Consider the following 26,497-nt stretch of genomic DNA (forward strand, 5'->3'; position numbering starts at 1 on the left):
AGACGCAAGAACAGCTGTCAGCTCTCAGCGAGCGCAGCGTAAGCGCAGCATCGAGATGAACCCGCCCCCAGGACCGGACCCCCGGCCCGGGGCCGCCCTCCGGTCGCTACCACCTCTGTGGTCCCTTTGCTTCATTTCGGAAATTCCGGCGCGGCAGCGGCCAGCGAGGGGGCACCGTCAATCCGGAAATGCCAGAACCCTCCTTCCAGGGTTTCCGGGAAGGCAGCACCGCCCCCACCCCACCCGCCCCCGGGGACTGCTATAAAGGACGCGCGCGCGGCTGGCGCCCAGTCAGTGCAGCCGACCTCAACTCCAAGTTCACTGCTCTCCTCACTTCGGTCGCGATGCTTCCCGTCGCCGCCCGATCCCCGCGGACCGCGCTCCTGGCCCTGCTCTGGGCCCTGCTCCCAGGTGAGTGGAGGACAGGGGCCGCTCTGGCGAGCGCTCAAGCGGTGGGAGGACCGCCCCACCCCACCCCCCATCCTGGCTGAGGTCCAGGCCATTCGTATTTAGGTAGTCGTTTAGGGGAAAGTGGGGCTACCACCCACATATAATAATCAATCAGTGAATACATAGATAAGTGGGACAAAAAATATCTGTCTGTCTGTCTCTCCTTTCTTCTCTCTCTAAAAATCAGTAAGTCACCCTAACCGGTTTGGCTCAATAGATAGAGCGTCGGCCTGCGGACTGAAGGGTCCCAGGTTCGATTCCCGTCAAGGGCGTGTACCTTGGTTGCGGGGCACATCCCCGGAGGGGAGTATGCAGAAGGCAGCTGATCAATGTTTCTCTCTCATCGATGTTTCTGGCTCTCTATCCCTCTCCCTTCTTCTCTGTAAAAAAATCAATAAAGTATATTTTTAAAAAATTTAAAAAAAAAATCAGTGTCAAAATTTTAAAAACGAAAGTCAAGGCCAGCCTGTGTGGCTCCGTGGCTGAGCATCGACCTGTGAACCAGGTTCGATTTCATGGTCAGGGCACATGTCCAGGTTGCTGGCTCGATCCCTGGTGTGGGGCGTGCCGGAGGCAGCCGGTCAATGATTCTCTCTCATCATTGATGTTTCTATTTCTCTCGCCCTCTGCCTTCTTCTCTGAAATCAATAAAAATATTTTTTTAAAAAAGAAAGAAAATCAACCGCCATGGGTTGAAATCCAGACCCTGCACCTCCATGTGTGGCCTGGGGCTATACAGGCTGAGCCTCCCTGAGCCTCGGTTTTTCACCTGTAAATGGAGAATGTGATGTCAGTGCGCACACTTTGCCTCCGTTGTTCCTGACCCAGCACAGCTGGCAGTCATGTGATATGGGGGACGCTTACCCTCTGAGCAGGCTGGGACCCCACGCAGCAAGCACAGTTTCTTCCTCCTTCCCAGCCCTTGGGGAAGTCCAGACCTGCTTCTGCTCAGGGGAATTCCAAGCCTGACTTGCCCAAGGAACACAGGCTGAGAAGTGAGATTCCGAGGCACCCCTCCACCAACTCCAGAGGGGGGCGAGAAGGGGAACAGAGAGTCTCAGAGGGTGATAGGGTTGGGGAGCAGGAGAGTGGAAGATGGACACCATGGTTACCAGCTTCATAAAACGTTCTAACACAGACTGCAGTCCAGATTCTGCCACTTTCTGGCTGAGTCACCCGCCCCACCCCCCCTCTGGGCCTCACCATTTTCCTCTGTGAAGTGGGAATGAGCCCAGGATCATCCGCGGAGAGCTGTTTTCACATCTCTCCCACCCAAGATAGAGTGGGCCCAAAGCCGATGGCAGGAATCTCTGGGGGTGGGGTAGGAGGGACGGGTTCAGACATTTTTTCAGCTTTGGAGGCACCAGGGTCTGAGGGAGCTAACACAATCCCTCTTCTTATCTGTGGCTTCTTGCTCCCTGCCCTGTCCTAGGAGTTACTTTCAATAACAGGGTTCGGAGGACTGTACTTACAGATGGGGACACTGAGGCAGGAAAAGGGAGATCACTTGTCAAAGAGAGGGAGGAACCAACGTGATGAGAATGCGTCCATCCCCAAAGGGCTGCCCCCGCTACCTGACCTCTTGGGAGGGAGGACAGTGATGTTCCTCCTCTGCTGAAATCCTCCAGTGGCTCCCCATGGCCTTCAGAATGAAAAACACATCCTTGGCATGGCTTCCACGGCCTGCGTGATCTTCCTGAGCTCATTTCCCCTAACTCTTCCCCCTTGCTGACTTGGCTGCAGACACCCTGCCCCAGGACCTTTGCACTTGGGACTCATTTCCCTTTTCTCTGGATCGCCCTTCTCATCATCCATATCTGTGCTCATCCATAACCCGGTCATCAAGTCACTGTCCTATCACCCAGTGTTGTTGTTTGGTTTTTGTCAGAGTTCTTATTAACATCAGTTATTAATTATCTTGTTTGCTCGTGAATTTTTCTGCCTCCCACACTGATGGCAGAGAGTTCTGTCTTATTCAAGGCTGTGCCCCCCAGCACAGGCTGGGGACCCAGGAATATCGATGAACCCAAATTGCAATGCCTTTCTCCTCTTCACACTTTTGTTCCAGGGCCTGGAGGTGCCCAAACATCAGTGCACCCCAAAGAAGTCATCATACCCCGGGGAGGTTCCGTGTTGGTGAACTGCAGTACCTCCTGTGATCAATATACCCTCTTGGGCCTGGAGACTCATTTGGATAAGAAAGAAGTGGCCAATGGGTCCAACTGGAAGTTGTATGAACTTAGTTCCGTACAAGGAGACACCATCCCATACTGCTACTCAGTCTGCCACAACGACCAGTCGGAGGCTACAATGTCCCTCACTGTGTACTGTGAGTGGCTGGGCCCAGGGGCTGGGCTAGGCATGCTGGGTGGGGGAGGTGGGCAAGGGAGTCCATAGTGGGCTGGGACTGCCTTTGAAGTTTGGTGGTGGGGCCAGGGAGGGTCTCACTGAAGGGCAGGTGGTCACATCTTCGGAAAGCCTCTTTGTCATTTGAAACCTCTCCTTGAGCTTCCTTGGGTGCACTTAAGAGTATCTACAGGGATTCGGCACATTCAAGAACTGTCTCTCTAGACCAGCGGTTCTCAACCTGTGGGTCGCGACCCCTTTGGGGGTCGAACGACCTTTTCACAGGGGTCGCCTAAGATCATCGGAAAACACATATATAATTACATATTGTTTCTGTGATTTTTAAAAAAAATATATTTTATTGATCTTTTACAGAGAAGAAGGGAGAGAGATAGAGAGTTAGAAACATCGATGAGAGAGAAACATCGATCAGCTGCCTCCTGCACGTCTCCTACTGGGGATGTGCCCGCAACCCAGGTACATGCCCTTGACCGGAATCTAACCTGGGACCTCTCAGTCCGCAGGCCGACGCTCTATCCACTGAGCCAAACCGGTTTCGGCTGTTTCTGTGATTAATCACTATGCTTTAATTATGTTCAAGTTGTAACGATGAAATTGGGGGTCACCACAACATGAGGAACTGTATTAAAGGGTCGCGGCATTAGGAAGGTTGAGAATCACTGCTCTAGACCTCTGACAAGGCCCTAGATCTGACTCTTTTTTTTTTTTTACAAACTTGGAAGGCCCTCTGATTTCTTTTTTTTTTTTTTAATCTATTTTATTGATTTTTTACAGAGAGGAAGGGAGAGGGATAGAGAGTTAGAAACATCGATGAGAGAGAAACATTGATCAGCTGCCTCCTGCACACTCCCTACTGGAGATGCCCGCAACCAAGGTACATGCCCTTGACCAGAATCGAACCTGGGACCCTTGAGTCCGCAGGCCGACGCTCTATCCACTGAGCCAAACCGGCTAGGGCTAGATCTGACTCTTTTATATATATGTACTTGAGGCCTGGTGCACGAATTCGTGCATGGGTGAGGTCCCTCAGGGGTGGCCTGCGGGGATTGGGTCCCAGCTCATGCCCTCAGCCTTGAAGCCCCGCAGCCCTGCCTGGCACCCTGCCATGGCCGGTGCCACCCCCTCACCTGCTCCATCATCTGTGGGGCGATCAGCAGGGCAATCAGCCCCTGGCTCACACCTGCCTTGGCCTGGCACCACCTGCTCACCTGCTCCACCATCCCACCGTTGTCCCGTGCTGCTGTCCCGCTCTCCACGGGGCCCATTGGGTTGGCAGCGCCTCCACTGCCAGTGCTGCGTCTCTGACACCCGCCATGTTCTGCACCGCCCCCTGGTGGTCAGTGCACATCATAGCAAGCGGTGGAACTCCTGGTTGGACAATTAGTATATTAGGCTTTTATTATATAGGATATATATAATTGATTTCGGAGAGAAGGGAGAGAGCGAAACATCAATGATGAGAATCATCGATTGGCTGTTTCCTGCACATCCCCTACTGTGGATGGAGCCTGCAACCCAGGCAGATGTCCTGATTGGGAATCAAACCATGACCTCCTTTTTCATAGATTGACATTCAATCACTGAGCCACACCAGCCAGGCAAGCTGACTCTTATGTATTTATTTTTATTGTGTTTTAAGATATATATCTTTATTGATTTCAGAGAGGAAGGGAGAGGGAGGAAGAGATAGAAACATCAATGATTAGAGAGAATTATTGATCAGCTGGCTCCTGCACATCCCACACTGGGGATTGAGCCTGCAACCTGGGCATGCGCCCTTGACTGGAATTGAACCCGGGACCCTTTAGTCCACAGGTGGACGCTCTATCCACTGAGCCAAACCAGATAGAGCCAGCTGACTCTTTTTTAAAAGATGCAAATTAAAACTAGCCCCGAAGTGAAGTTTTCTTCACTTATTGGCAACAATGGAAAGAATTGATAACAGCTGCGCTGACAAGACTGCGCTAGCAGACCATCCTGGGACATTGCTGATGGGGTGGGAGCATGAGGAAGCACAGCCCCAGGCAGGGAAGGGGCCTCAGTTCTCCAAATGACACATGCACGTGCCCTCTGATACAGAAACCCTACTCCTGGGAACTGGGCTTGCATGTGTCCCTGCTCAGAGGGGACTGGGGGTGGGTGGGATTATTCTGCAGCTTTGTTTGTAAGGACAAAAGTTTACAAGCCGCTCAATGTCGGGGCTGGGAAATGACTGTGGTTTGGCTATACAATGGAATAGTATGCAACTGTGTACATGAATGAGGAAGTTCCTTGTGTCCCCAAAAGAGAGGGTGCTAGTTGCTGCACACTCTGAGACGCTGCAGTCAAACTCAAATGAAGGAAGGTATGCCCAGAATGAGTGGCATGCCATTCTGTGTGTTAGGGAGTGCTGGAGTAGGGTGAGGGAGGTTGTGTTTACTGAAAGAAATGACCATATTAACTGTGGAGGGCGAGGGGGGGGGGGGGTTTCCAGGAGAGGGCAGGAATGAGTTTTTTCTCCTTGTGTCTTTTTTTTTTTTTTTTACCTTTGGGCATTTTGAATGGTGAGAATGAGTGACTATGACCATAGGCAATAAATAAAATTCAAATTAGAACAAAACAAACCAAAAAGGAAGGAAGGGAGGGAGGAAGGGAGGGAGGAAACTGGTCACTTGGCTTTGGGATTAGACAGCCTTGGGTTCCAGTCCCATCATGGCCCTTACTAACTGTGTGACTGTGGGGGACCTGGCTTCTGGGTTGACTTTCACGTGAGACCTCCTGGGATGGGTATGGGGATGCAGTAAGGCATGAAGGGCATTCCATCTCCATGGTGTCTGGGTGAGGAAGCCTTTGGGCGACTATCAGTTTTGCTTTTGATATGGAGGATGTTTGAGCAGATGCTGGCCAGATGAGGGAAGTCCCCAAACATTCCCAGGGGCCTCTGAAAACCCCAGGGAACTCCCTGGAAGGCCCTTCCACAGCTCAGCCTGGTCGTTGAAAGCCCAGCACTTCAGGCGTGAGTTCCTGCCTCTGCCACTGACTCTCTCTGTGACTCTAGAGACCAGACTGCGCCTCAGTTTCCAGCTCTGTGAAATGGAGCAGGTAGCAGGCGCACAGCAGGGGTGTCCGCTGGGAGACACTCTGGCTTGGGCCTGCCCCGCCCTCAGCGTAAAGGCAAGGGGCTTCCCTGGGTGGCTAAGCTTTCTCGAGAAAGGTTAGAGTGGCCATTTGTGCAGGAAGTGATCCCTAACCAGGCCTTGAAGGGTGCACGGGAGCTGGTAGACAGGCATTCTGGGCACAGGGAACAGCCTGGGCAGAGGTTTGGAGGGGGAAACATGCTGATCCGGGGTTGGGCAGGCCGGAGGGGGTGAACATCAACAGATTAGCGAGGCTGGAGCTAAGGCTGGCAGTTCCTCGAATGCCAGGCTGGGGAGTTGGGGCCCTCTCCCCAGGGTGATAGGGAGCCACACTTCAAAAGTGTGTGAGCAGGCCAGGGATCTAGAGAGCAGAAGGCCAGACTGAGGGGAAGCCAGAGGACAGTTGGCTGCGGGCCTTGTCCAGGCCACACATTTTGTGGGCAGTGGCTGCTTACAGGAAAGGAAGGGCAGACAAATATTTGAAGAGCAGTGTGACCAGGACTTTGTGAGGGACTGAAGGTGGGGGGTTGGGGGTGTCAAGGAGAGGTACAGGCAAGACAGACCTCTTCCGGCAGCCTGGCTTACAGCGCAAAGAGCCGGGTTTGGAGACATGGGGCTGAGGTTTAAGGAGGCCTCTCGCTCTGTAAATTGTGGTTTGCAGCAGATGATTAGATGTCAGAGCTGGGTGCCTGAGCGTTTTCTGGGCCTTTAAAAAAATTTTTTTTTTTTTTAATTTTAATGATTTCAGAGAGGAAGGGAGAGGGAGAGAGAGATAGAAACATCAATGATGAGAGAGAATCATTGTTTGCCTGCCTCCTGCATGCTCCCTACTGGGGATCAAGTCCGAAACCTGGGCATGTGTGCTCTTGACTAGAATCGAACCCGGGACCTTTCAGTCTATAGGCCAAAGCTCTATTCACTGAGCCAAATCGGCTACAGCTCTGGGCCTTTTTTTTTTTAAAAAAAAAACAACAAAACAAAACAGATTTGAAGTGCGTAAGTCAATGAATTTTAGTGTTTATAGAGTTGTTCAACCATCACCACCATCTAATTTAAGAACATTTTCATTACCCTAAAAGGAAACCTTTTGCCCATTGCCACTCACTCTTTCAATTTCTTAAATGGATTAATAATAGTCCTACCTCCAGTAGCCCCACTTTACAGCTCAGGAAACTGCGTCTCCGTTTCTGAGCCCTGAGGGCTGGGACTGTTCCAGAGGCAAGTCACTCACCCACAGCCCACAGCAAAGAAGCCGAAAAGGAACCAAACCCAAGCCCCTGACCCTTTAACAGCATTGCCAAGTGATATTCCTGGGCCTCTTGAGAAGGGATCAGTGACCCGGACCCCTCAAGACCCCTCCCTGGGGAGCTTGGTGGGTCTCAGTGCTAAGTCACAGCTCAGCAGGGCTCTGCTATAAATGTTCACTGGCCCTTCAGGCTCAGAATTCTGTTACCTGGTGCAAAACGGAAACCCTGGCCTGTGAAAGCCGAGCCCACAAGCTGTATCTTCAGGGCTATTCAGAGTTGTGTTTTGGGTGTCTGTGGGTGCTTACTTTTTTTTTGGTTCTTACATTTTTAACATTTCAGAAGGTCATACAGCACATTCAGGAACTTCTTTCTCTCTCTCTCTTTTTTTTTTTAATATTTTTTTATTGACTTCAGAGAGGAAGGGAGAGGGAGAGAAAGAGAGAAACATCAGTGATAAGAGAGAATCATTGTTTGGCTGCCTCCTGCACGCCCCACACTGAGCAACCCAGTCATGTGCCCTGACCCGGAATGTAACCGTGACCTCCTGGTTTGTAAATCGAGCTCAACCACGGAGCCATGCGGGCAGGGCTGGAACTTCTTTCTCTCAGACGTGGGCTCCTGAAAGGCCTCCAATCAGTGTGTGTGGTTCAAACTTATTCCTTCTGTATATATAGAGCGCCTACTGCGCGCCAACAAACAACCTGAGGGGGCAAAGCAGACAAAGATCCTGCCTCCTGGGGTCACATTTCATGGGAGGAAATCGAGGAGAAACAAGTTCACTGAGTAGATGATCTTGTGTGTCGGAGAGTGAACGGGTGCTGCAGAGAAAAATAAAGCCCAGAGAGGGGAAGGGGGAGCAGAGGTCTCTTTCTTTCTCTCGTTTATTCTGTCTTTTTTGGTTTGGTTTTTTAGTTTTCTTTTTAAACAATTTTTATCGTTTTAAATTTATTTTTCCGTTCTTAATTTTTTTTTGTTTGAAGAGCAGAGGTCTTTTTTTAAAACAATCTCTAGCCCTGACCGGTTTGGCTCAGTGGATGGAGCGTCAGCCTGTGGACTCAAGGGTCCCAGGTTCGATTCCGGTCAAGGGCGTGTACTTGCTTGTGGGCACATGCCCAGCAGGGGGTGTGCAGGAGGCGGCTGATCGATGTCTCTCTCGTCGATGTTTCTAACTCTCTGTCCCTCTCCCTTCCTCTCTGTAAAAACAAAAAACAAACCAATCTCTACTGGGCAGCTGAAATGCTGTGTTTCGCTGGACACCTGGTGATACCCGCCGAGGTTCTTTTCCACTTTCACTCTTAGAAGCTGCAGTGAATAAAAAAATGGTTTGCCCTTTCACAACCACTTGGGGACTTCTCACTGGTTTCTCCGAAGTTCTTAACATTCCTGAATGACTCAGGTGGTTTGGGATTAGTCAGCCTTGGGGTGTGTTTGGGGCCGTGAGGCTCCCTGGCCCAGGTATGGTGTCCCTGTGCCCCCTGCTGGTGGGTGTCCTTCCTGTCCAGCTCACAGGACACTCCTTCCTCTCCTCTCCCCCAGGGTTCCCAGAGCATGTGGAGCTGGAACCCCTGCCCCAATGGCAGCCTGTGGGCGAAAACCTCACCCTACGTTGCCAGGTGGAGGGAGGGGCGCCCCGGACAAACCTCTCCGTGATGCTGCTCCAAGGGGAGAAGTTGCTGAGCTGGCAGCCTGCGAAGGGGACGCCTGTGGCTGAGGTCACGGCCACAGTGTTGGCACGCAGAGACGACCATGGCACCAACTTCTCTTGCCGCACAGAACTGGACCTTCGGCCCCAAGGGCTGGGACTGTTCCAGAACAGCTCAGTCCCCAGGCAGCTCCGAACCTTCGGTGAGGCATTGGGAAGTTCGCAGGACAGGCTCAGGCAGTGCTCCTGCTTGGGGTGCGGGGTTCCTGGGAAGGAGGCGCTCCTGGCCTTGAGGGTACGGAGAAGATAGTGACCTAGATTGCAAAGGCTTCTGGGAAGAGCATGTTCTTGGCCACTGGGGTGGGGTGTTGGGGGATGGGCCGCCTGGGCCACAGGATCTTCTGAGAAGGCTGTGACCCAGGGTAAGGGGTACGAGTGTCCTGAGTCATAGATGGCCAAGTCGCAGAGTCTCCCGGGGAAGAGGCGTTCCAGGTGACAGAATGAAAATGCCGCGGGAAAGGGCTTCCGTTCCCCTCTGTTCACACCCACCTTCTCTGGCCAGTCCTGCCAAAGGTCCGCCCACACCTTGTTACTCCCGGGATCATGGAAGTGGGCACACAGCGGTCCGTGACCTGCTCCCTGGATGGGCTGTTCCCGGCCTCAGAGGCCCAGGTTCACTTGGCACTGGAGGACCAGAGGCTGACACCCACAGTCAAGTACAGCAAGGACTCCCTCTCGGCCACCGCCTTGGTGGAGGTGGCCCCGAGGGATGAAGGCGTCCAGCAGCTGACCTGTGCAGTGACCCTGGGAAACCAGAGTCAGAGGACTCAGGAGAGTGTGACCATCTACAGTAAGTAGGGACAGGCCAGAGCTCTGGACGCGTGGGGCCAGACCAGGGGCGGGGCTCACTGCGTGCTCCTCCCCCAGGTTTCCCAGCTCCCAACTTGACCCTGAGTGAGTCTGAAGCCCCCGAGGGGACTGTGGTGAGCGTGGAGTGCAAGGCCCATGCTGGAGCTGTGGTGACGCTGATCGGGGACCCAGATGAGTCTCCATTTCCGAGTGCCCAAATCACGCTGAATGCCACTGCTAAGGACAACGGGCGTGGCTTTGTGTGTTCTGCTGCCCTGGAGGTGGCCGGGCATGTGCTGCACAAAAACAAGACCCAGAAGCTCTTTGTTCTGTGTGAGTAGGGCTGCTGGACAATGACCCCAAACCTCCAAGGCCCTAGGACTCCATGAGCTCATGTCTCTGGAGTCTACCCCCGCCCCTGCCCTGGGTTGCCTACCTAACTCCTCCAGACCTGGGTGGTGAGAGGGGTTCTGGTCCCTGACCCGGCCCGCCTCTTGCTGTGTTTCTCTAGATGGCCCCCGACTGGACAAGGAGAATTGCCCAGGAAACTGGACTTTGGAGGAAGGCATCTCGCAGACCCTGAGGTGCCAGGCCTCGGGGAACCCAATCCCCAAGCTGGACTGTCGCCGGAAAGGGGATGGGGCTTTGCTGCCCATCGGGGAGTCGAGGCCTGTCACTCGGGATATTTCGGGCACCTACGTGTGTCGGGCCACCAGCCGTCGCGGTGTGGCCACCCATGAAGTGGTTGTGAACGTGATCTGTGAGTGCCAGTGCTGGGGACGGGGCTGGGTTGGGCAGGGTCAGCGAGTCTGGCTCAGCCCCCATCTCCCCTTATTGTTCGCCCTACAGATCAGCAGAGTAACTTGGTCACCATCATTGCAGTGACAGCTCTCATCCTGGGCATTGCAGCCACAGGGGGCACAGTCGCTTACCTCTATAACCGCCAGCGGAAGATCCGGAAGTACAGGCTACAGAAGGCCCAGGAGGCGGCCGCCATGAGGCTGAACACACCACCGTGAGCCCGTCCCTGGACAGGGCCTCCACCGGTGGCAGACTTATGCCATTCAGCAGCACCCACCTTTCTAGAATGCCAGGAGAGAGGATAGAGGCCTCAGCCAGAACACAGGCAGCGTTTAGGGTCATGGCACCTGCACACCATGGCACATTCACACCTGACCTGTAGCCACAGGACTGAGCCAAGACTCAGGGGCAAGACTATGGGCATGACTGTGAGGGATGGCAAAGGCTGGCCTGCCAGAGGGGTGTGACGGAGATATACCTCTGACATGGGGACACCCATCTGGAAAATATTGAAACTCACCCTCCTGCATGTGCCAAGGCCCTACAGTCCTGAGAGAGAAGTAGCCCTGCCCAGACTCGGGCAGCATCGAAACAAATTCCCACACTTCCTCTGACAGCTCTGACAGTGCTGTCTACTGACTGGTCCCAGCGCTGGATGATGACATATTTATTCATTTTTCTATTACCAGATATATATTTGTAAATAGTAGTGGGGGGGGGGTTAATTGATTTTTCATTGAGAGAGGAAGAGAGAGAGATGAGATCTGCTGCCTCCTACAGGTCCCCACCCCCCACCCCCCACTAGGACCCAGCTGTAACCCTGAGGTGTGCCTTGATCTGAACAGAACCAGTAACGTCCTGGTGGATGGGACAATGCTCAATCCACTGAGCCACACCGGCCGGGCCAGTTACCAGATATTTATTAGTGCCTTCTGTGTGTGGTAGAATGGTAAACAAGAGGAACAGAAGTTCCTGCCCTCAGGCAGCTCAGTCTGATCTCATTCAGGGTCACCAGGTACTGATGTATTGACTTACAAAAAGACCCGGTGGGGTGGAATTTCCCATTCCATTGGCCAAACTGCTTCCCCCTCCTCCCCCCAGCAGGGAAACCAACATGGTTTAGCTGGTGACAGGACAACCCACTGGTGCTGACCTCTGTTAGCAGCCTCCACCCACAGGCGCCTCTGCTAGTGCTCACAGTGACACCTGGTGACATGCTTAACACGAGTGTCCACTCTGTGATAGCTAAACCACAGGACCCCATGGAACTATGCCCGGCCCATGTGTCCCTGCTTTGTCCTGTTTCCATCTCATCGGGACCATGTTAAGAAGCGAACGCTGGCAGCTCCAAATTCCCGAGGGCCCTGCAGACAGCTGGGGTGGGGCTGATTTCCAGCTCTTCCTGAAGCCTCTCCCTTGTGTTAATAAAGCTTTTTTCACGGGCCCAGCCTCTTGTGAGTTGAGGGGAGGTGCTCCGTCCAGCTGGAGCTCTTCCTAGCTGTCCTACCACAGCCCTGTCCTACTTCCTCCCTCCAAGGAAAGGCTGCTGTTCAAGGCCCATTCCTGAGGCCCTAAACCAAATCAGGGCGTATTGGTAACTTTTGAGACTCTGGGTAAAATTAAAGACCTCTCTCTGGAAAAAACACACACAAGTCTGGTTTAAAATGGGGTCTGGAATCCCATTCTTGAGTGGAGGGGAGGGGGGTATATGTCGCAGGGATCCTGGCCCTCTAAGAGCCTCTGTCTCTCCGGGTGGGGCTGAGAAGGCGGGGCTTTGGGCTTTCTTATCTACAGAGCCAGCCTGGCTTCCTGGCGCGGGGTCTCTCACTACGGGCTCTTTGCCATGGGGTTTCTGCTTCCCCTCTCACTTCTGGTTTTGCTGGCGGTAGCTTGCCCGGGAGGCAGGAGCGCGCGTAGGTGCTGGGCTGCGCGGGCGCAAAGCCCCGGAGGCAGCTCTCCCACGCTCTCCGCGACCACGGCGCCGTTCTGGATGCGCATAAGCCCCAATTTCATAGCCGTGCGGCCGGGGAGTTCGGTGTGGCTCAACTGCAGCAGCAGCTGCCCCCTCTTGGAGGGTTCCACCCTCCATACTGGGCTGCGGCGGGGCCAGAAGCTCAGCGGGCCCGGCTGGATCTCCTTCCAGCTGCTGGATGTAAGGGCCTGGAGCTCCGAAGTGCACTGCTTCCTCACCTGCGCAGGAGTAACGCGGGGGGCCACGGCCAGGATCCACGCCTACAGTGAGGGACGAGGGTTTTTAGGCCCTGCTGGGGAGACGGGAGGGGGACAGAGATGGGGCAGTTGACAGTCGCGCTAGGGGGCGCCCGCGGACCTTGCTCAGCGGCCCCCTCTTGCTTTAGAACCGCCTCACAGGGTGATCCTGGAGCCTCCGGTCTTGGAGGGCAGAGAGTACATTCTGCGCTGCCACGTGACGCACGTGTTCCCCGTGGGCTTCCTGGTGGTAACTCTGCAGCGTGGCGGCCGGGTCATCTACTCCGAGAGCCTGGAACGCTTCACGGGCCTGGATCTGGCCAACGTGACGCTGACTTACAAGTTCCAGGCTCGGCCGCACGATCTCTGGAAGCCCGTGACCTGCCACGCGCGCCTCAATCTCGACGGGCTGGTGGTCGGCAGCAGCTCAGCACCTGTGACGCTGACATCCATGGGTGAGGCATCCTTGCAATCCTGGGGACTTGAGGGTGGAGAAGGGTTATGGCCCCCAGGAGGGGCACTGGCCCAGCTTGAGCTCCACGTGTGTCATCACGCCTCCGCACTCCATTCCTAATTCTCACCTCCTGCCCCCAGCTTGGAGCCCTGCGTCCAAAGCCTTGGCTTCCACTTCCATCGCAGCCTTTGTGGGGATTCTTCTCGTCCTGGGGGCCGTCTATCTGCGAAAGTACCTACTGATGCAGTCCGAGGTGTAGAAGGGGATGTCCATACCCGCTGAGTCGGAGCAAAATCTGGGACAATTTGGAGACCCCTCCTAAGTCAATAAAGCCTTCCTCAGTCAGCCTGTCCCTCGACATGAAGGTCCCCCATTAGGGCACCGCCTCGGAGAAGTGGTCTTTTTTGCCCTTGTCACAATCACTTTCTCCAAGTTCCTTGTCTCCCTGAAGGTACCCGGGGGTCCCCAATCCTTCTGCATTTCCAGCGGGTGTAGTAAACACACCTCCCGCGGGCATTATCAGCGCTGTGCAGATGGGCAAAGCCTAGGCGCCGGAGGGCCTTGGGCTGTGGGCGGGCTTCTGCTGACTGGCTCCGCCACTACCGCGCAACAGCTCTGATTGGATGTTTTGTTTCCTCTCCGCCCTCCTCCCCCTTTTCACTTTGATCCCGTACTTTTCTGGAGGACAAGAGTGGGTCTACCGCTGACTTCCATAGTTCACTTGTTAGCTCTGGGGACAAGAGCACAAACGGGCGGGCTCGCATGTACATATCGAGGGACGTGGATATGCAGACAGGGAACCTATGTGTTGACTGCTGGGAAGGAGCAATCAGATGGTCCACGTGGCGTGGCACAGACTCGCGTTCTGGCAACCTCCTGACAGTCTCAGGGCCCGGAGGCCCGGATGGGGGATCAAAAGTATCAACAGGTGGTCTCTTGGGCTCGCGTGGACACAGTCCGAGTGTGCACCGGCTGCGGGCACGGCCCTGCGGCCCAGGGCTCTGGCCGCCACGCGGAAAGGGAATTCAGGGGTGCTCTTCCGCAGCTCGTGCTCGCACACGCCGCCGAGTAGACACGTGCCCGCTGCACTCTGGGTAAATACAGACCCGGAGCCGAGCCAACCCTAATTTAGACGCCCGCGAACGCCGCTGCGCACGAACACGTGCTGCTGACTCGCTAGCACTTCGGTCTCCGCCCCCTCTGTCGCTTGCGGGGGCGCAGCCGGAGGGGTACTGGGGACTTGGCTGTAATCCTCAGCTCCACGGGGTCAAAAGGAGAAGGAAGGCATTCCACACCCGCCTCTAGAACTGTGCCCACCTTGTCCTGCGCTTCCCAAATCTCTCCTAGCCCATAAATCAATTCCGGCACCAAGGGGCGTTGGTGGGAAGGGCAAAATATGGGGGCGGAGTCCAGCTCATTTTCACAGCATCTAAACTAGGGGTGGAAGGAGGGTTTGAGATGGTCAATCCAGCATTTCCCCCGACCTCCGCGGATGACGCGAGAGCTCGAGGCCGCCCCAGAAGGCTCCGGGCGATGGGGCCGGCTTCCACGTAGACCCCCGGGGGTCGCTAGCTCCTGCCCGCACGCCTTCACCGAGGCCGGGAGCCTGGCGCACGCTCGCCCTCCCGCCTCCCCGTCGCCTCTGCCGCCTCCCCCTCCTTGGAAACCAAGTTACCAACGTTAAACCAATCCCTGAGCGCAACTCTGCCTCCTCCACACCCCACCCGCCGCGCCGCGCTGTCCTCGAGCTCAGCTCAGCGCTCGCGCTCCCCTCTCCTCTGGTACTTTCCCCGCGGCGGCGATGCCAGGGCCCTTGCCAGGGCTGCTCCGGGCGCTGCTCGGCCTCTGGGTTGCCCTGGGCCTGGGGCTCATCGGCCTCTCAGGTAAGAGCCCGTCCCGGCTCCGGGTGGACAGGGCGGGGGCGGAGTTCCCGACCCGAGAAGAGGCCACATGCCCCTCCCGGCTCCGCCCTCGCCTCGCTCCCACGCTTCTGCCCCCACCTTGAGCCGTGGGCTTTCTTTATATCTCTCTCCTTCCAACACACACTGGAGACACAGCTTCTCGACTCCTCGCTCGCCCAGATCTCTACCATACCCCCTTCGAGATCCTGGGTTCTCTTCTGCACCCAACCTTGCACCTCGGAGACCCGGTGTCGCCGGGGACCTCCGCACGCTCTGCTATGCACCATGGTCCACGGATTGGCATCTTACCCACTTGCGGCCCGCGAAGACCCGCTCTCTCCATCACTCAGAGGCTCTGTTCCCTCCCGCCCTAGGCCTGGCAACCGCGTTCCTCGATGTTTCCGCGGTTCCTTTCTTGAGCCTAGCCCCGCGACCTCCTTTCGTGTTCTTCACCCAGGTTTACAGTCCTCCCTCATCCTTGATTCAGCTTCATTTCTCCTTTGCTCTCCTCTCAACCTCAGTCTCCCCTTCTTTCCGTGATAACCCTGAGAACCAGTGGTTCCCCTTCCCCCACCTGGGGTCCCCTCCTCCCAGGGGTGCTTGGGTATGGCGAAGATCCCATCCTTCCTCTCACCTTCCCCCATCCCTCCCATGCGTTCCCACCACCCAGCTGGCACCTTGCAGACCAGGGCCCTCCGCTGCCATGTCCCAGAGGCTCCCTATAGGTTGTGCCCTGGGAGCACGCCTCCAAACCTGAGGCCGGAGCAAGACGCTGGACTGGAGTTCTCTGTCTCCAGCCTCTGCTCCTTCCCCGGGAATGCCTGACTCAGCTCAGGGGCGCTAAGAAACCAGAGAGTGGGTTCCCAGACTGAGCCCGCATTTCTCCGGGCAGCGGTCGCGCAGGAGCCTCTCTGGGCGGACCTGCAGCCCCGCGTGGCGCTCGTGGAGCGCGGGGGATCGCTGTGGCTGAATTGCAGCACCAACTGCCCGCGGCCCGAGCGCGGTGGCCTGGAGACCTCGCTGCGCCGGAATGGGACCCAGAGGGGTTTGCGCTGGCTGGCGCGTCAGCTGGTGGACATCCGAGAGCCAGAGACCCAGCCGGTCTGCTTCTTCCGCTGCGCGCGGCGCACACTGCAGGCTCGTGGGCTCATTCGTACTTTTCGTGAGTTCTCAGCGGCCACGCTCTAACCCCACCACTTTCCCTCCCTCCCAGGCCCCGCCCCCTGGGTCATGAGGTCCTCCCCTTCAGGCCCCTTCTTCTGGATCCTCAAACCCACACCTCTCGGCCCTTGGGCACCACCACACGTTTCCAAGAACCTGGGTGCCTCCCTTGCAGAGCGGCCTGATCGTGTAGAGCTGATGCCCCTGCCTGCCTGGCAGCCTGTCGGCGAGAACTTCACCCTGAGCTGCAGGGTCCCTGGCGCTGGGCCCCGTGGGAGCCTCACAGTGACCCTGCTGCGGGGCGCCCGGGAGCTGGTCCGCCGTAGCTTCTCCGGAGAGTCGCCCCGAGCGCGGGGAGCGGTGCTCACGGCCGCAGTGCTGGCGAGGAGGGAGGACCATGGGGCCAATTTCTCGTGCCGCGCGGAGCTGGACCTGCGGCCCCACGGCTTGGGGTTGTTTGAAAACCGTTCGGCCCCCAGAATGCTCCGAACCTTCGGTGAGTGGGTGTGGGGAGGTGAAGGGGACGCAGAGGGGCTGGCCCAGTGCTTGAGAAGTTCGGAGGCAGAGAGGTCCGAATTCTAATCCTCGCGCCAACGCTCACCAGCTGAAAGCCCTGTTCCTCTCCGGCTCCAGGATAGCGGGATAAGATCGTGCTCGTAAAGCGCTTAGTACACACATGGTGGGTGTTCAGCACGTAAGTTCAAGCTCTCTTCTTGGACTCCCAGCACTGTCTCCGGAGCCCCCGCGCCTCGCTGCCCCCCGGCTCTTGGAAGTGGGCTCGGAAAGCCCCGTGAGCTGCTCCCTGGACGGGCTGTTTCCAGCCTCGGAAGCCCGGGTCTACCTGGCGCTGGGGGCCCAGAGGCTGCATCCGGACATCATCCTCGAGGGGGACGCGCTCAGGGCCGCTGCCACAGCCACGGCGAGCGCAGAGCAGGAGGGCGCCACGCAGCTGGCCTGCAGCGTGACCCTGGGGCGCGAGAGCCGCGAGACCTGGGAGAACGTGACCGTCTACAGTAAGAGGGAGCGGGGCCGGGCCTCTCGGGCTTGGGGGTGGCGCCGGAGGAACGCGAAGGCGGGACAGAGAGTGCGTGGGGTCTTCATATCCGAATGGGCGGGGCAAACTGAGTGACGAGAGAGGCGGGGTCTGAGCGGCTGGGCGGGGCTGTGGCTTGACCACCGCCAAGTGGCGGGACGAGGAGGGGCGGGGCCTTAGCAGTTCGAGGGGCGGGGCGCCGTATCCACCGAGAGTTCCCGCCGATCAGGGGTGTGGTCAGTTGACTCCGAGCGAATGTTTCACCCCTAGGCTTCCCCGCGCCCCTCCTGACCCTGAGTGCGCCCAGCGTCCCCGAGGGGGAGACGGTGACAGTGACCTGCGCTGCTGGGGCCCAAGCTCTGGTCACTCTGGACGGAGTTCCGGCCGCAGCCCCGGGACAGCCCGTCCAGCTCCAGCTAAACGCCACTGCAAACGATGACAGACGCAGCTTCTTCTGCGACGCCACCCTCGAGGTGGACGGGGAGGTCCTGAGCAAGAAAGAGAGCACCGAACTGCGAGTCCTATGTGAGTTGAGCTCTCGCCTCCCCCCTGGTGATCTCCAGGGGCCTGCCCAGTCCCCGCCGTTTGTGGAAGTGGAGCCTTTCCCACGGTCCACGTGGAGCCTTCTCTACCCCACATCCCTGCCCGCAGACGCCCCCCGGCTGGACGATTCGGACTGTCCCAGGAGCTGGACGTGGCCCGAGGGCCCAGAGCAGACGCTGCGCTGTGAGGCCCGTGGAAACCCAGCGCCCTCCGTGCACTGCGCCCGGCCCGACGGCGGGGCGGTGCTGGCGCTGGGCCTGCTGGGTCCCATCACTCGCGCACTGGCCGGCACTTACCGGTGCACCGCGGCCAATGTCCAGGGCGAGGCGGTCAAGGACGTGACGCTGACAGTGGAGTGTGAGTGGGGGCGCCCAGGGTGCATCTCTCTGATGCTCAGGGTCTAGTGGTGGCCAGCTTGCAGGGATGAGCAGGAGCAAGGTCTCAGGGATGCCTCTGGGTCGGATTCTGGCTAGGCTGGTGTTTGGGATTAGGGGAAGACCTTGCATGAGAAAGGGTTGGCGTGTCCATAGGAGTGTGTGGGCGTGGCATTTGGGCGGAGTCTCGGAAAAGTGTGTGCTTCAAGCCATCTAACAATTTTTAGGCTGAAGGTTGGAGCAGGGTCCTGTGGGCGCTTTGCAGGAATCAGTAAAAGGTGCCCCTTCATAGCTCATGAAGTCCCAAAACAATGCATGGCTTGACTGGCGTGAAACCCCTTTGGTTCAGCGTCCCTATGCAGGGAGGGCATAGCCTGCGCAACCCTACGTGGTGGCCGTGGAACAGAAAAGAGGGTCTAGGGACATTCGGTCGATGCCCAAACCCAACAACATTCCCCCCTCCAGACGCGCCAGCGCTGGACAGTGTGAGCTGCCCAGAGCGTATTACGTGGCTGGAAGGAACAGAGGCCTCGCTGAGCTGTGTGGCACATGGGGTGCCGCCACCCACCGTGAGCTGTGTGCGCTCTGGGGCGGCGGAGGTCATTGAGGGCTTGCTGCACGTGGCCCGGGAGCACGCAGGCACCTACCGGTGTGAAGCCACCAATTCTCGAGGCTCTGCGGCCAAAACTGTGGCCATCACGGTGGAATGTGAGCGGGGGCAGCAAGGGGCAAGGGAAGGTATGTTTGGGCAACTCGGGTCTGACTTTCAGTCCTTGCGTGACTCTCTGCTCCCCAGATGGCCCCAGTTTTGAGGAGCTGAGCTGCCCCAGCAATTGGACGTGGGTGGAAGGGTCTGGACGGCTGTTTTCTTGTGAGGTTGATGGGAAGCCGCAGCCACGGGTGGAGTGCGTTGGCTCCAGGGGCACCACTGAGAGGGTGCTGTTGCCGCTGGCACCTCCAGACCCGAGTCCCAGAGCTCCCAGCATCCCTAGTGAACCTGCCTCTGGTATCTACACCTGCAATGCCACCAACCAGCACGGCTCCATGGTCAAGATGGTGGCCGTGAGCGTGGAGTGTGAGCGGGGCCCAGGCGGGCGGGAGGAGGGTGTGCCCCGACGTGGTCCCTCCCTGACGCCCCCATGGCTGCTTTGCAGCGCCTCCGAAAATGGATGAGTCCACCTGCCCGAGCCACCAGACGTGGCTGGAAGGGGCCGAGGCTGTCGGGCCAGCCTGCGCTGCCCTGGGCCGCCCCTCCCCACAAGTGAGCTGCTCCCGGGAGGGTGGCCCCTGGCCTCAGCGGATACACGTGTCCCGACAGGATGCGGGCACCTACCTCTGCTTAGCCACCAATGCGCATGGCACTGACACCCGGACCATCACCGTGGGCGTGGAATGTGAGTGGGGGCAGCACAGAGAGAGGGCCCTCGGTTCCCAGACAGGGACTTGTGCAGGGAGTTCCAGGGCACCTCCTCCCAGTCCCACTCTCGGGGACAAGGGAAGGGACCCAGAGCTGAGAGCAATGAAAACTCTAGGGAACAGGAGCCTGGCCCCCCTCAAGTCCTGGGTCCCTTACCTCCTTCCATTCAATGAAGCAGTACCGACTACAGCCAGACTGTAGGGCAGTGGTTCTCAACCTTCTGGCCCTTTAAATACAGTTCCTCATGTTGTGACCCAACCATAAAATTATTTTTGTTGCTACTTCATAACTGTCATGTTGCTACTGTTATGAATCGTAATGTAAATATCTGATATGCAGGATGGTCTTAGGCGACCCCTGTGAAAGGGTCGTTCGACTGCCAAAGGGGTCGCGACCCACAGGTTGAGAACCGCTGCTGTAGGGGGTAGGGTTTCTGATAGGAGGCAGGATCCTCACCTGTGCATCGGAGCAGGGGTGGTGTCAGACTGTGGTGGGTTGAAGCAGGGAACTTGGTCATCCTCAGGGCTGGCGCTGAGCCCCAGTCCAACCTCCTGTCCCCTGCAGACCGACCAGTGGTGGCCGAGCTGGCCGCCTCGCCTCCAGGAGGTGTGCGGCCAGGTGGGAACTTCACGTTGACCTGCCGCGCGGAGGCCTGGCCCCCCGCCCAGATCAGCTGGCGCGCCCCCCCAGGGGCGCTCAACATCGGCCTGTCCAGCAACAACAGCACACTGAGCGTGGCCGGCGCCCTGGGTAGCCACGGAGGAGAGTACGAGTGCGCGGCCACCAATGCGCATGGGCGCCACTCGCGGCGCATCACCGTGCGTGTAACTGGTAAGTGGTACCTGCGGGGGCGTGGCCTGAGCCTTGGGACACCTGACCTCCCTCTCAATCCCCACGGAAGAGATTGAAGGAGGCCAGGGTAGAAGTCAAGGGCAACCTTTCGTGTGAGGCTCTAATGGCTGGTTGGGGGTGTGAGGTGGAGGGAGAGGGAGCTGAATGAACTTCACGGTGAGGAGCCCTCCAGGGCTGTGACTGCTGGAGGGAGGGACTTAGTAACTTGGGGGGAGGTTTTCTGCCTGGTGGAGACTTGGTCCAATGCACCCTCCACTGTGTGGCTGTACAGAAGAGGATCAGGAGAGGGGCCAAGGGCAGAGGATGGGAGTGGGCGCCATAACCAGATCCCTTCTCCCACTTCGTGTCATTCTGAGACTTGGTTCTTTCTGAGATAGAGGAATGACACGGTTCCCTCCACCCCACCCTCATCGTTTTGGGGGTGAGGGGAGTTGATTTCTGGGGATCTCTGCTCAGCCAGAGGCTTATAACCCCATGTGCTGGTGGCATGTGACATGGATCATGGGTCGCACCAGCACTGGGATGGCTCAGGCTTGGCATCTCGTCAGGGTGGGGGGAATCCCAAGCTCGTCCACCCTCTTTGAGGGGCTCCACCCCGCAGGTCCGTGGCTGTGGGTCGCCGTGGGCGGTGCGGTGGGGGGCGCAGCGCTGCTGGCCGCAGGGGCTGGCCTGGCCTTCTACGTGCAGTCCACCGCCTGCAAGAAGGGCGAGTATAACGTGCAGGAGGCCGAGAGCTCGGGCGAGGCTGTCTGTCTCAACGGTGCGGGTGGTGGCACAGGTGGAAATGACAGCGCCCAAGGTGGAACAGAACCTGATGGTACCGCAGAGACGCCTGCGGGGGGCGAGGTCTTCTCCATCCAGCTGACATCAGCGTGAGCCCACTACCCTCTCCCCGCAGGCCGGGGGATGCCCCCCAGACACATACGGGGGCTTATTTATTGTTCTATTTATTCATTTATTTATGTATTCAACTCCAGGATGTCACTCCCATTTTCTAACCCTCCCAATAAAGTTTTTATAAAGGACTCTGGGTCTGTGTGGGTGCTCTCCGTGATGTGGAAGCAGCCCATAGGTTATTCATTCATAAAACTGTTTTGAAAAAAAAAAAACTGTTTTGATTTTGAGGGCCTACTATGCATTGGGTGCAGTTCAAGACATCTTTGCATGGTGTGACCTGGAACTTCTCTCCATTGCCCATTTCCTGTTCTCACTGGACCCCTGAGCCAGGCTGGGGACCACACTCCTTCCCTCTCCCTGCTGCTTATTCCTTGGCCTAGAACTGCCCTCCGATTGAACTAACTCTTGGGGGCGGGAGCTAGGGGCTTCCCAGGCCTGGTTCTGGACAGAGCTGAGGCTGCCTTCCCACGACGGATGGAGCTGCCCACTCAGAGGTCTGGGTGTGGGGACCCTGCCCTGAGGCCTCGTCTGGATAGTAAAGGAAGGCAGTGGCTGCAGCTATGGTGTCAGTCCCCAGGATGTCCCTGTCCCACTCTCAATGCTGCCTTCATTCAGTGCCTCAGTTTACCCCCAACTTGCCTTTGGATCTGGCCCATCATGGTTCAGTACATACAGGGTATCAGCCACAACCCCACAGCACACCACTGTGCCCCTCACTGCCCACAGAATAAGGAGAGAACAGCTGGTCGCCCCCCCCCCCCTCCGCCGCCGCAGGAACACAGATGCAGAGAAGGAAGCAGGTCTGGACAGCTCCAGCTTCATCAGCTGCCCATGCAAACATCTCATGCACAAAGGTGAGAGCAGGAAACGGGTGCTAGAGGCCAAGCCAGTGCAGGGTGCCCAGTACAGAAGGCAACAAGGCACAAGGTGGTGCAGCTCCTGCTGTCCGACCTCCCTCCCTCCCTCCGTCACTTCTCTTCACTCCACCCACCTTTCTTGAACCCCACAAAGTTCTGCCTGCCACAGGGCCTTTGCTCTTGCCATTCTATCTGCTCGGAGAGTCCGAACCCCAAATAATCCCATAGCTAGTTCCTAATTCCAAGGTCTCTATGCAAATGTCACCTCCCCAGAGAGGCCTTCCAGAGAACCAGGGCTAAGATACCCGCCCCCCCCCCCCAACTCCTTATCTCCTTCTATACTTTTATTTCTCTGTAGCACTTGACATTCTATTAGTCATGTAATTATTTACTGACACTCTAGAATATTGGCCGCACTAGAGCAGGGATCTTTGTTCTATTCAGTGTCTCCATTGGGGCCTAGCATACAGTAGTTGCTCAAAAAATGTTGACTAAATGGCTCAAAGCAGCCTGGAGCTTGTACATACACAGTCTGAGGCCTTCATGTATTCACGAAGAGGTTCTCCGTGCTGGACACTGGAGTGGGAACCCTGGACCTTCAAAGCCAGTGTCCAATGGGGGAGAGGAATGTAAAGAAATGACCCTGGAGAAGTAGAGCACTGAAAATTCTGGTAAGTTCTCAGCAGGAGACCAGCCAGGAGCTGAGGTTGAGCCTGACACGGGTGGGAGGGGGGGGTCTGTTTTAGATAGGGCTGTCAAGGGGGCTTCTTTGAAGGCTGAGCCTCTCCTCCCCAAGTAGAGAGAAGTTGGCAGCTATGGGAGTCACGGGGGGAGGGTGTTCTGCACCATGGAAGGGTGAGACCAAATGAGTCAGGGTTATAAGGGCTGAATGTGGGCCCAAGCCTTCTGCACAAGCCCACCCAGGAGAGACAAAGAGGGTCTTGCATGGGCCTGTCTTTCCGAGGCATGTGGCCAGGCAAGCCTCAGTCACCCCCAAGGCAGGGACCACCTCTGCCTCCCTGCGTCCCGCCATCCTGGACTCCCAGCCCTCCCTCTCCCCCCAAGTGAGCACTGGCGGTCAGTGTGCCCTGGTGACAGCGGCAGGGCTGAACTCTGGCCTGGGCTTGCTTTCCCACATGGCTTTTGGCTTCAGACTGGGGACACCTCTTGGAGGGGTGAGAGCGATCTTGAAAGAGGGGGAGGGGGACACAGCAGGGACTGGTGCCTGTAAGGATACCATAGGTGACAGTCTGCAGGCAGGGGTGGAGCTGACAGGCAAAGGGCCCACTGTGTCTGTATCACTGTGTACCAGTGTGTCATCTGTGTGTTTGTGTATCTGTTGACATGTGTGTCTGTACTGTATATGTGTATCTTTTGTGTGTCTATGGACATGTGTGTTTATCGTGTATCTGGACATGTGTCTGTCAACCCATGTATCTTTCAATCTCGTGTGTAGTCTGTCTCTATATGTGTGTCGTGTGTGCGTGGATGCATGTGTCTTGTGTGTGTCTATCTTTTGTCTGTGTTGTCTCTGTGTGTGGTGCTATTTCCCTGTGTGGACGTTGTGATGCATGTGGCTAATCCTCTATGGGGGGCTGGTGCCTTTACATATGTGATTATGTGTGTCCTTACAAACCCACATTCTGGGACTGGGAGAGTGGCAGGTGAGGGCACACGGGGTGGGATCCCCGAAGTCACAGCACTGCTTCTCTGAGGAGTTCTCTTTATTGTCCATTCTATTCACAAACAGCACGAGTTCCTACTGCGAACACTTCCTGAGGGGGAGCTCAGCCAAGCAGGGGCCAAGGAAGAGGCCAGTGAACCTCTGAGACAGGGGCTCTAGGGCCTGAGGCCTGGATCTTCTGCCTGGGGTCCCTGAATGGGGAGAGGGCAGAGGCAAGGCAGGCTGGAGCCCTCAAGACCCAAGCTTTCCCCTCATTCCTCTTAGGAGGGCTTCTTCCCACTCTCCCCCTAGAGAAACGGAGGCAGGACAGGCTCGGCCGGGTGAGGAAGGGCTTACCCTTCCTGGGGTGGGCCTTGGTTGGGGCCCAGGAACATCCCGCATCTGCCACATAACTTCTTGGGCTGCACATTCTTCCTGGGCACCAGCCAGCAGCTGGCGCACCGGGTGCCATACTTCTTGTACCTGGGATGGGGGCACAAAAATCCAACATTCAGGATGCACCAGGGACACAGAAACCACCACAGGGAAACCACTTCCCCTTCCCAATACCCCATTCCAGCCAAGCACAGGCTGACAGGAGACCCTACCCCAACTCCCTCCTCCAGTCTGCAGACCTGATGCCACAGGCATTGCAGAGAGGTGTCCCATCTTCGGCATCTCTCCAGAGTGGGGTTCTCTGGGTCCTGCAAGAAGCACAGCGCCTGGGCCCTGAAAAGGCAGAGGCCAAAGGGCAGGAGTCAGAGGCCAAGCGTCCAGGCTCAGGAGGCTCGCGTGGGGTGGGGAAATCTGGGAGGATCCCTGTGAAGGCCCCGCCGGGCTCTGGGTGTTGCCATATCTAAGACAAAGGGAACGTCAGGAAGGGAGACAGATGGCACAGCTTGGCAGAGGAGGAAGCCGGGGGTGGGGGTGACTCAGCAGAGTGAAGGGGGCACTGAGACTCATCCTGGATGGGTCTAAATGGGGAAGCAGGGTGGGGAGTAAGACAGGGAAGATAGAAGGCGCCCCCCCCCCCTCCCCCCTTATTTATAGCTCTCATGTCTCCAGGACTCACCCAGGGCCTCGCTGCCTCCTGGGTTGGCCTCGGGGCCTGTAGGGGGAGCCTGAGAGCGGCTGCTGCTGGCCAGGCTGGGGGACAGACAAGGCGTCAGTATTGGGGGATCTGAATCCTGTCCCAGAAAGCCTCCCCAAATAAAGATTTACTAGGAAGATATCAGGCATCCCTCATGCGGCATCTGATGTCTGAAAGGCCTGGCTTTGTCCCTCATTAGGAATAATAATAATAATAATAATAATAATAATAATAATTTGAAGAGATAGTTTGCTTGGGACCATCCTGTCAGGTTGAAACCCCATTTCTCTCTGCCCTTGCTGTGTGACCCTGGAAAAGTGATGTCCCCCTCTGTGCTTCAGTTTCCGAACCTGTAAAATGGGCTTTACAAGGCTTCAATGAACCCACACCCATCAAGTGCTGCATGTCGCCTCTGAACGGCTGCTCCTGACAAACGGCAGCTGTTGTTATTACTGGAAAAAGTAATGGCAGCAGCCGCCTTCAGCCTGGCCGGGCCGGTCTCGTAGAGAGGAACCCAGGCTCGGCCTGGGCTACGACCGGCCATGGCAGCAGGACGGGCCTGGCACAGTCGTGCTTGGCCTTTGGCGAGCCCACGCCTGGAGCGCGTCCCACAGGCCCCTGTCCCTATCATTGCCATTAGCTCATAAAGGGCGCCCTCACTCCCCGGCCCGTTCCCACCTGTAGCTGCGGATAATCTGGAGGCTGGAATCCGGCTTTATCTGAAACCTCAGGGTCACTCCCGCGAACCGAGGGTCCACTTTCTCGGCGCCCTGGCGCGGGTTTGACTGCTTCCGGGGCCTCCTCCGAGGTGGGGCTGGAGGGGCTGCGGAAATCTCAGGAGGCCCCAGGCTGCGTCCTCGCTGACCAGTTGGGGTCAGCATGGCCCTGGGATCCCCGGCCAGGGGCGGAGGATCCAAAACCCCCAGGGCCTTCCGCTCCCAGCAGGGGCCCCGGGCCGGGGTGTCCTGGGCAGGGGGCTCCGCCAGCCCCGCTGCTGTCTCTCGGAGGAGGTGCAGGCTGGTGACGGAGTCCTGACGTGCAGTCCAGAAGGAACTGGGGACAAGGGGCAGTGTGGTCACCCCCCTTCCTGGGCAGCCCTACACAGGCCTCAGCGAGGGCAACTGCATGGCCCCTGGCGACACGGGACCCCACGTATCCCTGGGGATCAGAGCCTCTGCTTTGTAAGAACCAGTAACTAACACGGTGGCTCCTGAATAACCCCGGGAACCGAACCAGGGTCATGACCCCTTGGCCACTGGGCCCATTTGGGAGAAGGGGCGGCTGCTTCACGCACCTGCTACTGGGTCTGAGGTATCTTGGGGTCCTCGGCGCCTGTTGGGCGGGGGGTCCGGGGAGCGGCTCGGGGTCCAGACATGATGGCGCCAGTAGTTCTCGCAGCAGCATCATGGAGAGGTCTGGCGCTGGCTCGGCCTCCATCATGCCCAACCCGCCCAACCCCCTCCCCGATCTCGCCCCGCCCCGCGGCCCACGGATGAGCGCCACCTGGGTGAGGCGCAGGGTGCGTGGTGCGGCGCTGCAGCAGGGGGCAATGAGCCCCACCTGGGGGCGGGGCGC

The 26,497-nt window shown here is 57.4% G+C and overlaps 4 protein-coding genes across 7 annotated transcripts; 3 read left to right on the plus strand and 1 right to left on the minus strand.

Annotated features, from left to right (window-relative positions):
• The first annotated feature begins 265 nt into the window (after positions 1 to 265).
• ICAM1 (intercellular adhesion molecule 1) lies at positions 266 to 11,916 on the plus strand. Of its 2 annotated transcripts, XM_036313176.1 has the most exons (7): positions 266 to 411; positions 2,519 to 2,779; positions 8,717 to 9,025; positions 9,385 to 9,672; positions 9,750 to 10,004; positions 10,183 to 10,431; positions 10,521 to 11,916. In XM_036313176.1, the coding sequence occupies exons 1-7, from the start codon at positions 345 to 347 to the stop codon at positions 10,688 to 10,690; spliced, it is 1,599 nt and encodes a 532-aa protein (XP_036169069.1). In that variant the 5' UTR covers positions 266 to 344; the 3' UTR covers positions 10,691 to 11,916. The 2 variants fall into 2 exon arrangements, with proteins under 2 accessions (XP_036169069.1, XP_036169070.1); XM_036313177.1 differs by lacking the exon at positions 2,519 to 2,779 and having other exon boundaries at positions 287 to 411.
• A 341-nt stretch (positions 11,917 to 12,257) lies between these two features.
• ICAM4 (intercellular adhesion molecule 4 (Landsteiner-Wiener blood group)) lies at positions 12,258 to 13,479 on the plus strand. Its single transcript, XM_036313179.1, has 3 exons — positions 12,258 to 12,709; positions 12,830 to 13,135; positions 13,275 to 13,479. The coding sequence occupies exons 1-3, from the start codon at positions 12,316 to 12,318 to the stop codon at positions 13,391 to 13,393; spliced, it is 819 nt and encodes a 272-aa protein (XP_036169072.1). The 5' UTR covers positions 12,258 to 12,315; the 3' UTR covers positions 13,394 to 13,479.
• A 135-nt stretch (positions 13,480 to 13,614) lies between these two features.
• Positions 13,615 to 21,441, plus strand: ICAM5 (intercellular adhesion molecule 5). Of its 3 annotated transcripts, none has more exons than XM_036313173.1 (11): positions 13,615 to 15,017; positions 15,928 to 16,197; positions 16,372 to 16,692; positions 16,922 to 17,209; positions 17,500 to 17,754; positions 17,881 to 18,129; positions 18,612 to 18,854; positions 18,943 to 19,221; positions 19,301 to 19,540; positions 20,128 to 20,394; positions 21,017 to 21,441. In XM_036313173.1, the coding sequence occupies exons 1-11, from the start codon at positions 14,936 to 14,938 to the stop codon at positions 21,289 to 21,291; spliced, it is 2,769 nt and encodes a 922-aa protein (XP_036169066.1). In that variant the 5' UTR covers positions 13,615 to 14,935; the 3' UTR covers positions 21,292 to 21,441. The 3 variants fall into 3 exon arrangements, with proteins under 3 accessions (XP_036169066.1, XP_036169067.1, XP_036169068.1); XM_036313174.1 differs by having other exon boundaries at positions 21,194 to 21,441; XM_036313175.1 differs by lacking the exon at positions 18,943 to 19,221 and having other exon boundaries at positions 18,612 to 18,884.
• Positions 21,442 to 22,931: 1,490 nt separating this feature from the next.
• On the minus strand, positions 22,932 to 26,362 carry ZGLP1 (zinc finger GATA like protein 1). The gene is made up of 6 exons (XM_036314122.1): positions 26,217 to 26,362; positions 25,601 to 25,975; positions 24,905 to 24,978; positions 24,468 to 24,561; positions 24,190 to 24,315; positions 22,932 to 24,044 (listed from the first exon to the last, which is right to left on the minus strand). Exons 1-6 carry the CDS (start codon positions 26,360 to 26,362, stop codon positions 23,957 to 23,959), a joined length of 903 nt encoding a protein of 300 aa, XP_036170015.1. The 3' UTR covers positions 22,932 to 23,956.
• Between the last annotated feature and the right edge of the window lie 135 nt (positions 26,363 to 26,497).

This window comes from Myotis myotis, unplaced genomic scaffold, assembly GCF_014108235.1.
Source record: "Myotis myotis isolate mMyoMyo1 unplaced genomic scaffold, mMyoMyo1.p scaffold_m19_p_6, whole genome shotgun sequence".
Classification (NCBI taxonomy): Eukaryota; Metazoa; Chordata; class Mammalia; order Chiroptera; family Vespertilionidae; genus Myotis; species Myotis myotis.

Bases quoted from the DNA above. Each gene is read 5' to 3' on its own strand.
- ICAM1 (XM_036313176.1), top strand. From the start codon at position 345: ATGCTTCCCGTCGCCGCCCGATCCCCGCGGACCGCGCTCCTGGCCCTG. The intron at 412-2,518 runs GTGAGTGGAGGA...CTTTTGTTCCAG, and splicing joins GCTCTGGGCCCTGCTCCCAG to GGCCTGGAGGTGCCCAAACA. The intron at 9,673-9,749 runs GTAAGTAGGGAC...CTCCTCCCCCAG, and splicing joins GGAGAGTGTGACCATCTACA to GTTTCCCAGCTCCCAACTTG.
- ICAM4 (XM_036313179.1), top strand. From the start codon at position 12,316: ATGGGGTTTCTGCTTCCCCTCTCACTTCTGGTTTTGCTGGCGGTAGCT. The intron at 12,710-12,829 runs GTGAGGGACGAG...CTCTTGCTTTAG, and splicing joins GGCCAGGATCCACGCCTACA to AACCGCCTCACAGGGTGATC. The intron at 13,136-13,274 runs GTGAGGCATCCT...TCCTGCCCCCAG, and splicing joins TGTGACGCTGACATCCATGG to CTTGGAGCCCTGCGTCCAAA.
- ICAM5 (XM_036313173.1), top strand. From the start codon at position 14,936: ATGCCAGGGCCCTTGCCAGGGCTGCTCCGGGCGCTGCTCGGCCTCTGG. The intron at 17,755-17,880 runs GTGAGTTGAGCT...CCCTGCCCGCAG, and splicing joins CACCGAACTGCGAGTCCTAT to ACGCCCCCCGGCTGGACGAT. The intron at 19,222-19,300 runs GTGAGCGGGGCC...GCTGCTTTGCAG, and splicing joins GGTGGCCGTGAGCGTGGAGT to CGCCTCCGAAAATGGATGAG.
- ZGLP1 (XM_036314122.1), bottom strand. From the start codon at position 26,362: ATGATGGAGGCCGAGCCAGCGCCAGACCTCTCCATGATGCTGCTGCGA. The intron at 24,562-24,904 runs GTGAGTCCTGGA...CTGCCTTTTCAG, and splicing joins AGGAGGCAGCGAGGCCCTGG to GGCCCAGGCGCTGTGCTTCT. The intron at 24,316-24,467 runs GTCTGCAGACTG...CCCCCATCCCAG, and splicing joins TGCAATGCCTGTGGCATCAG to GTACAAGAAGTATGGCACCC.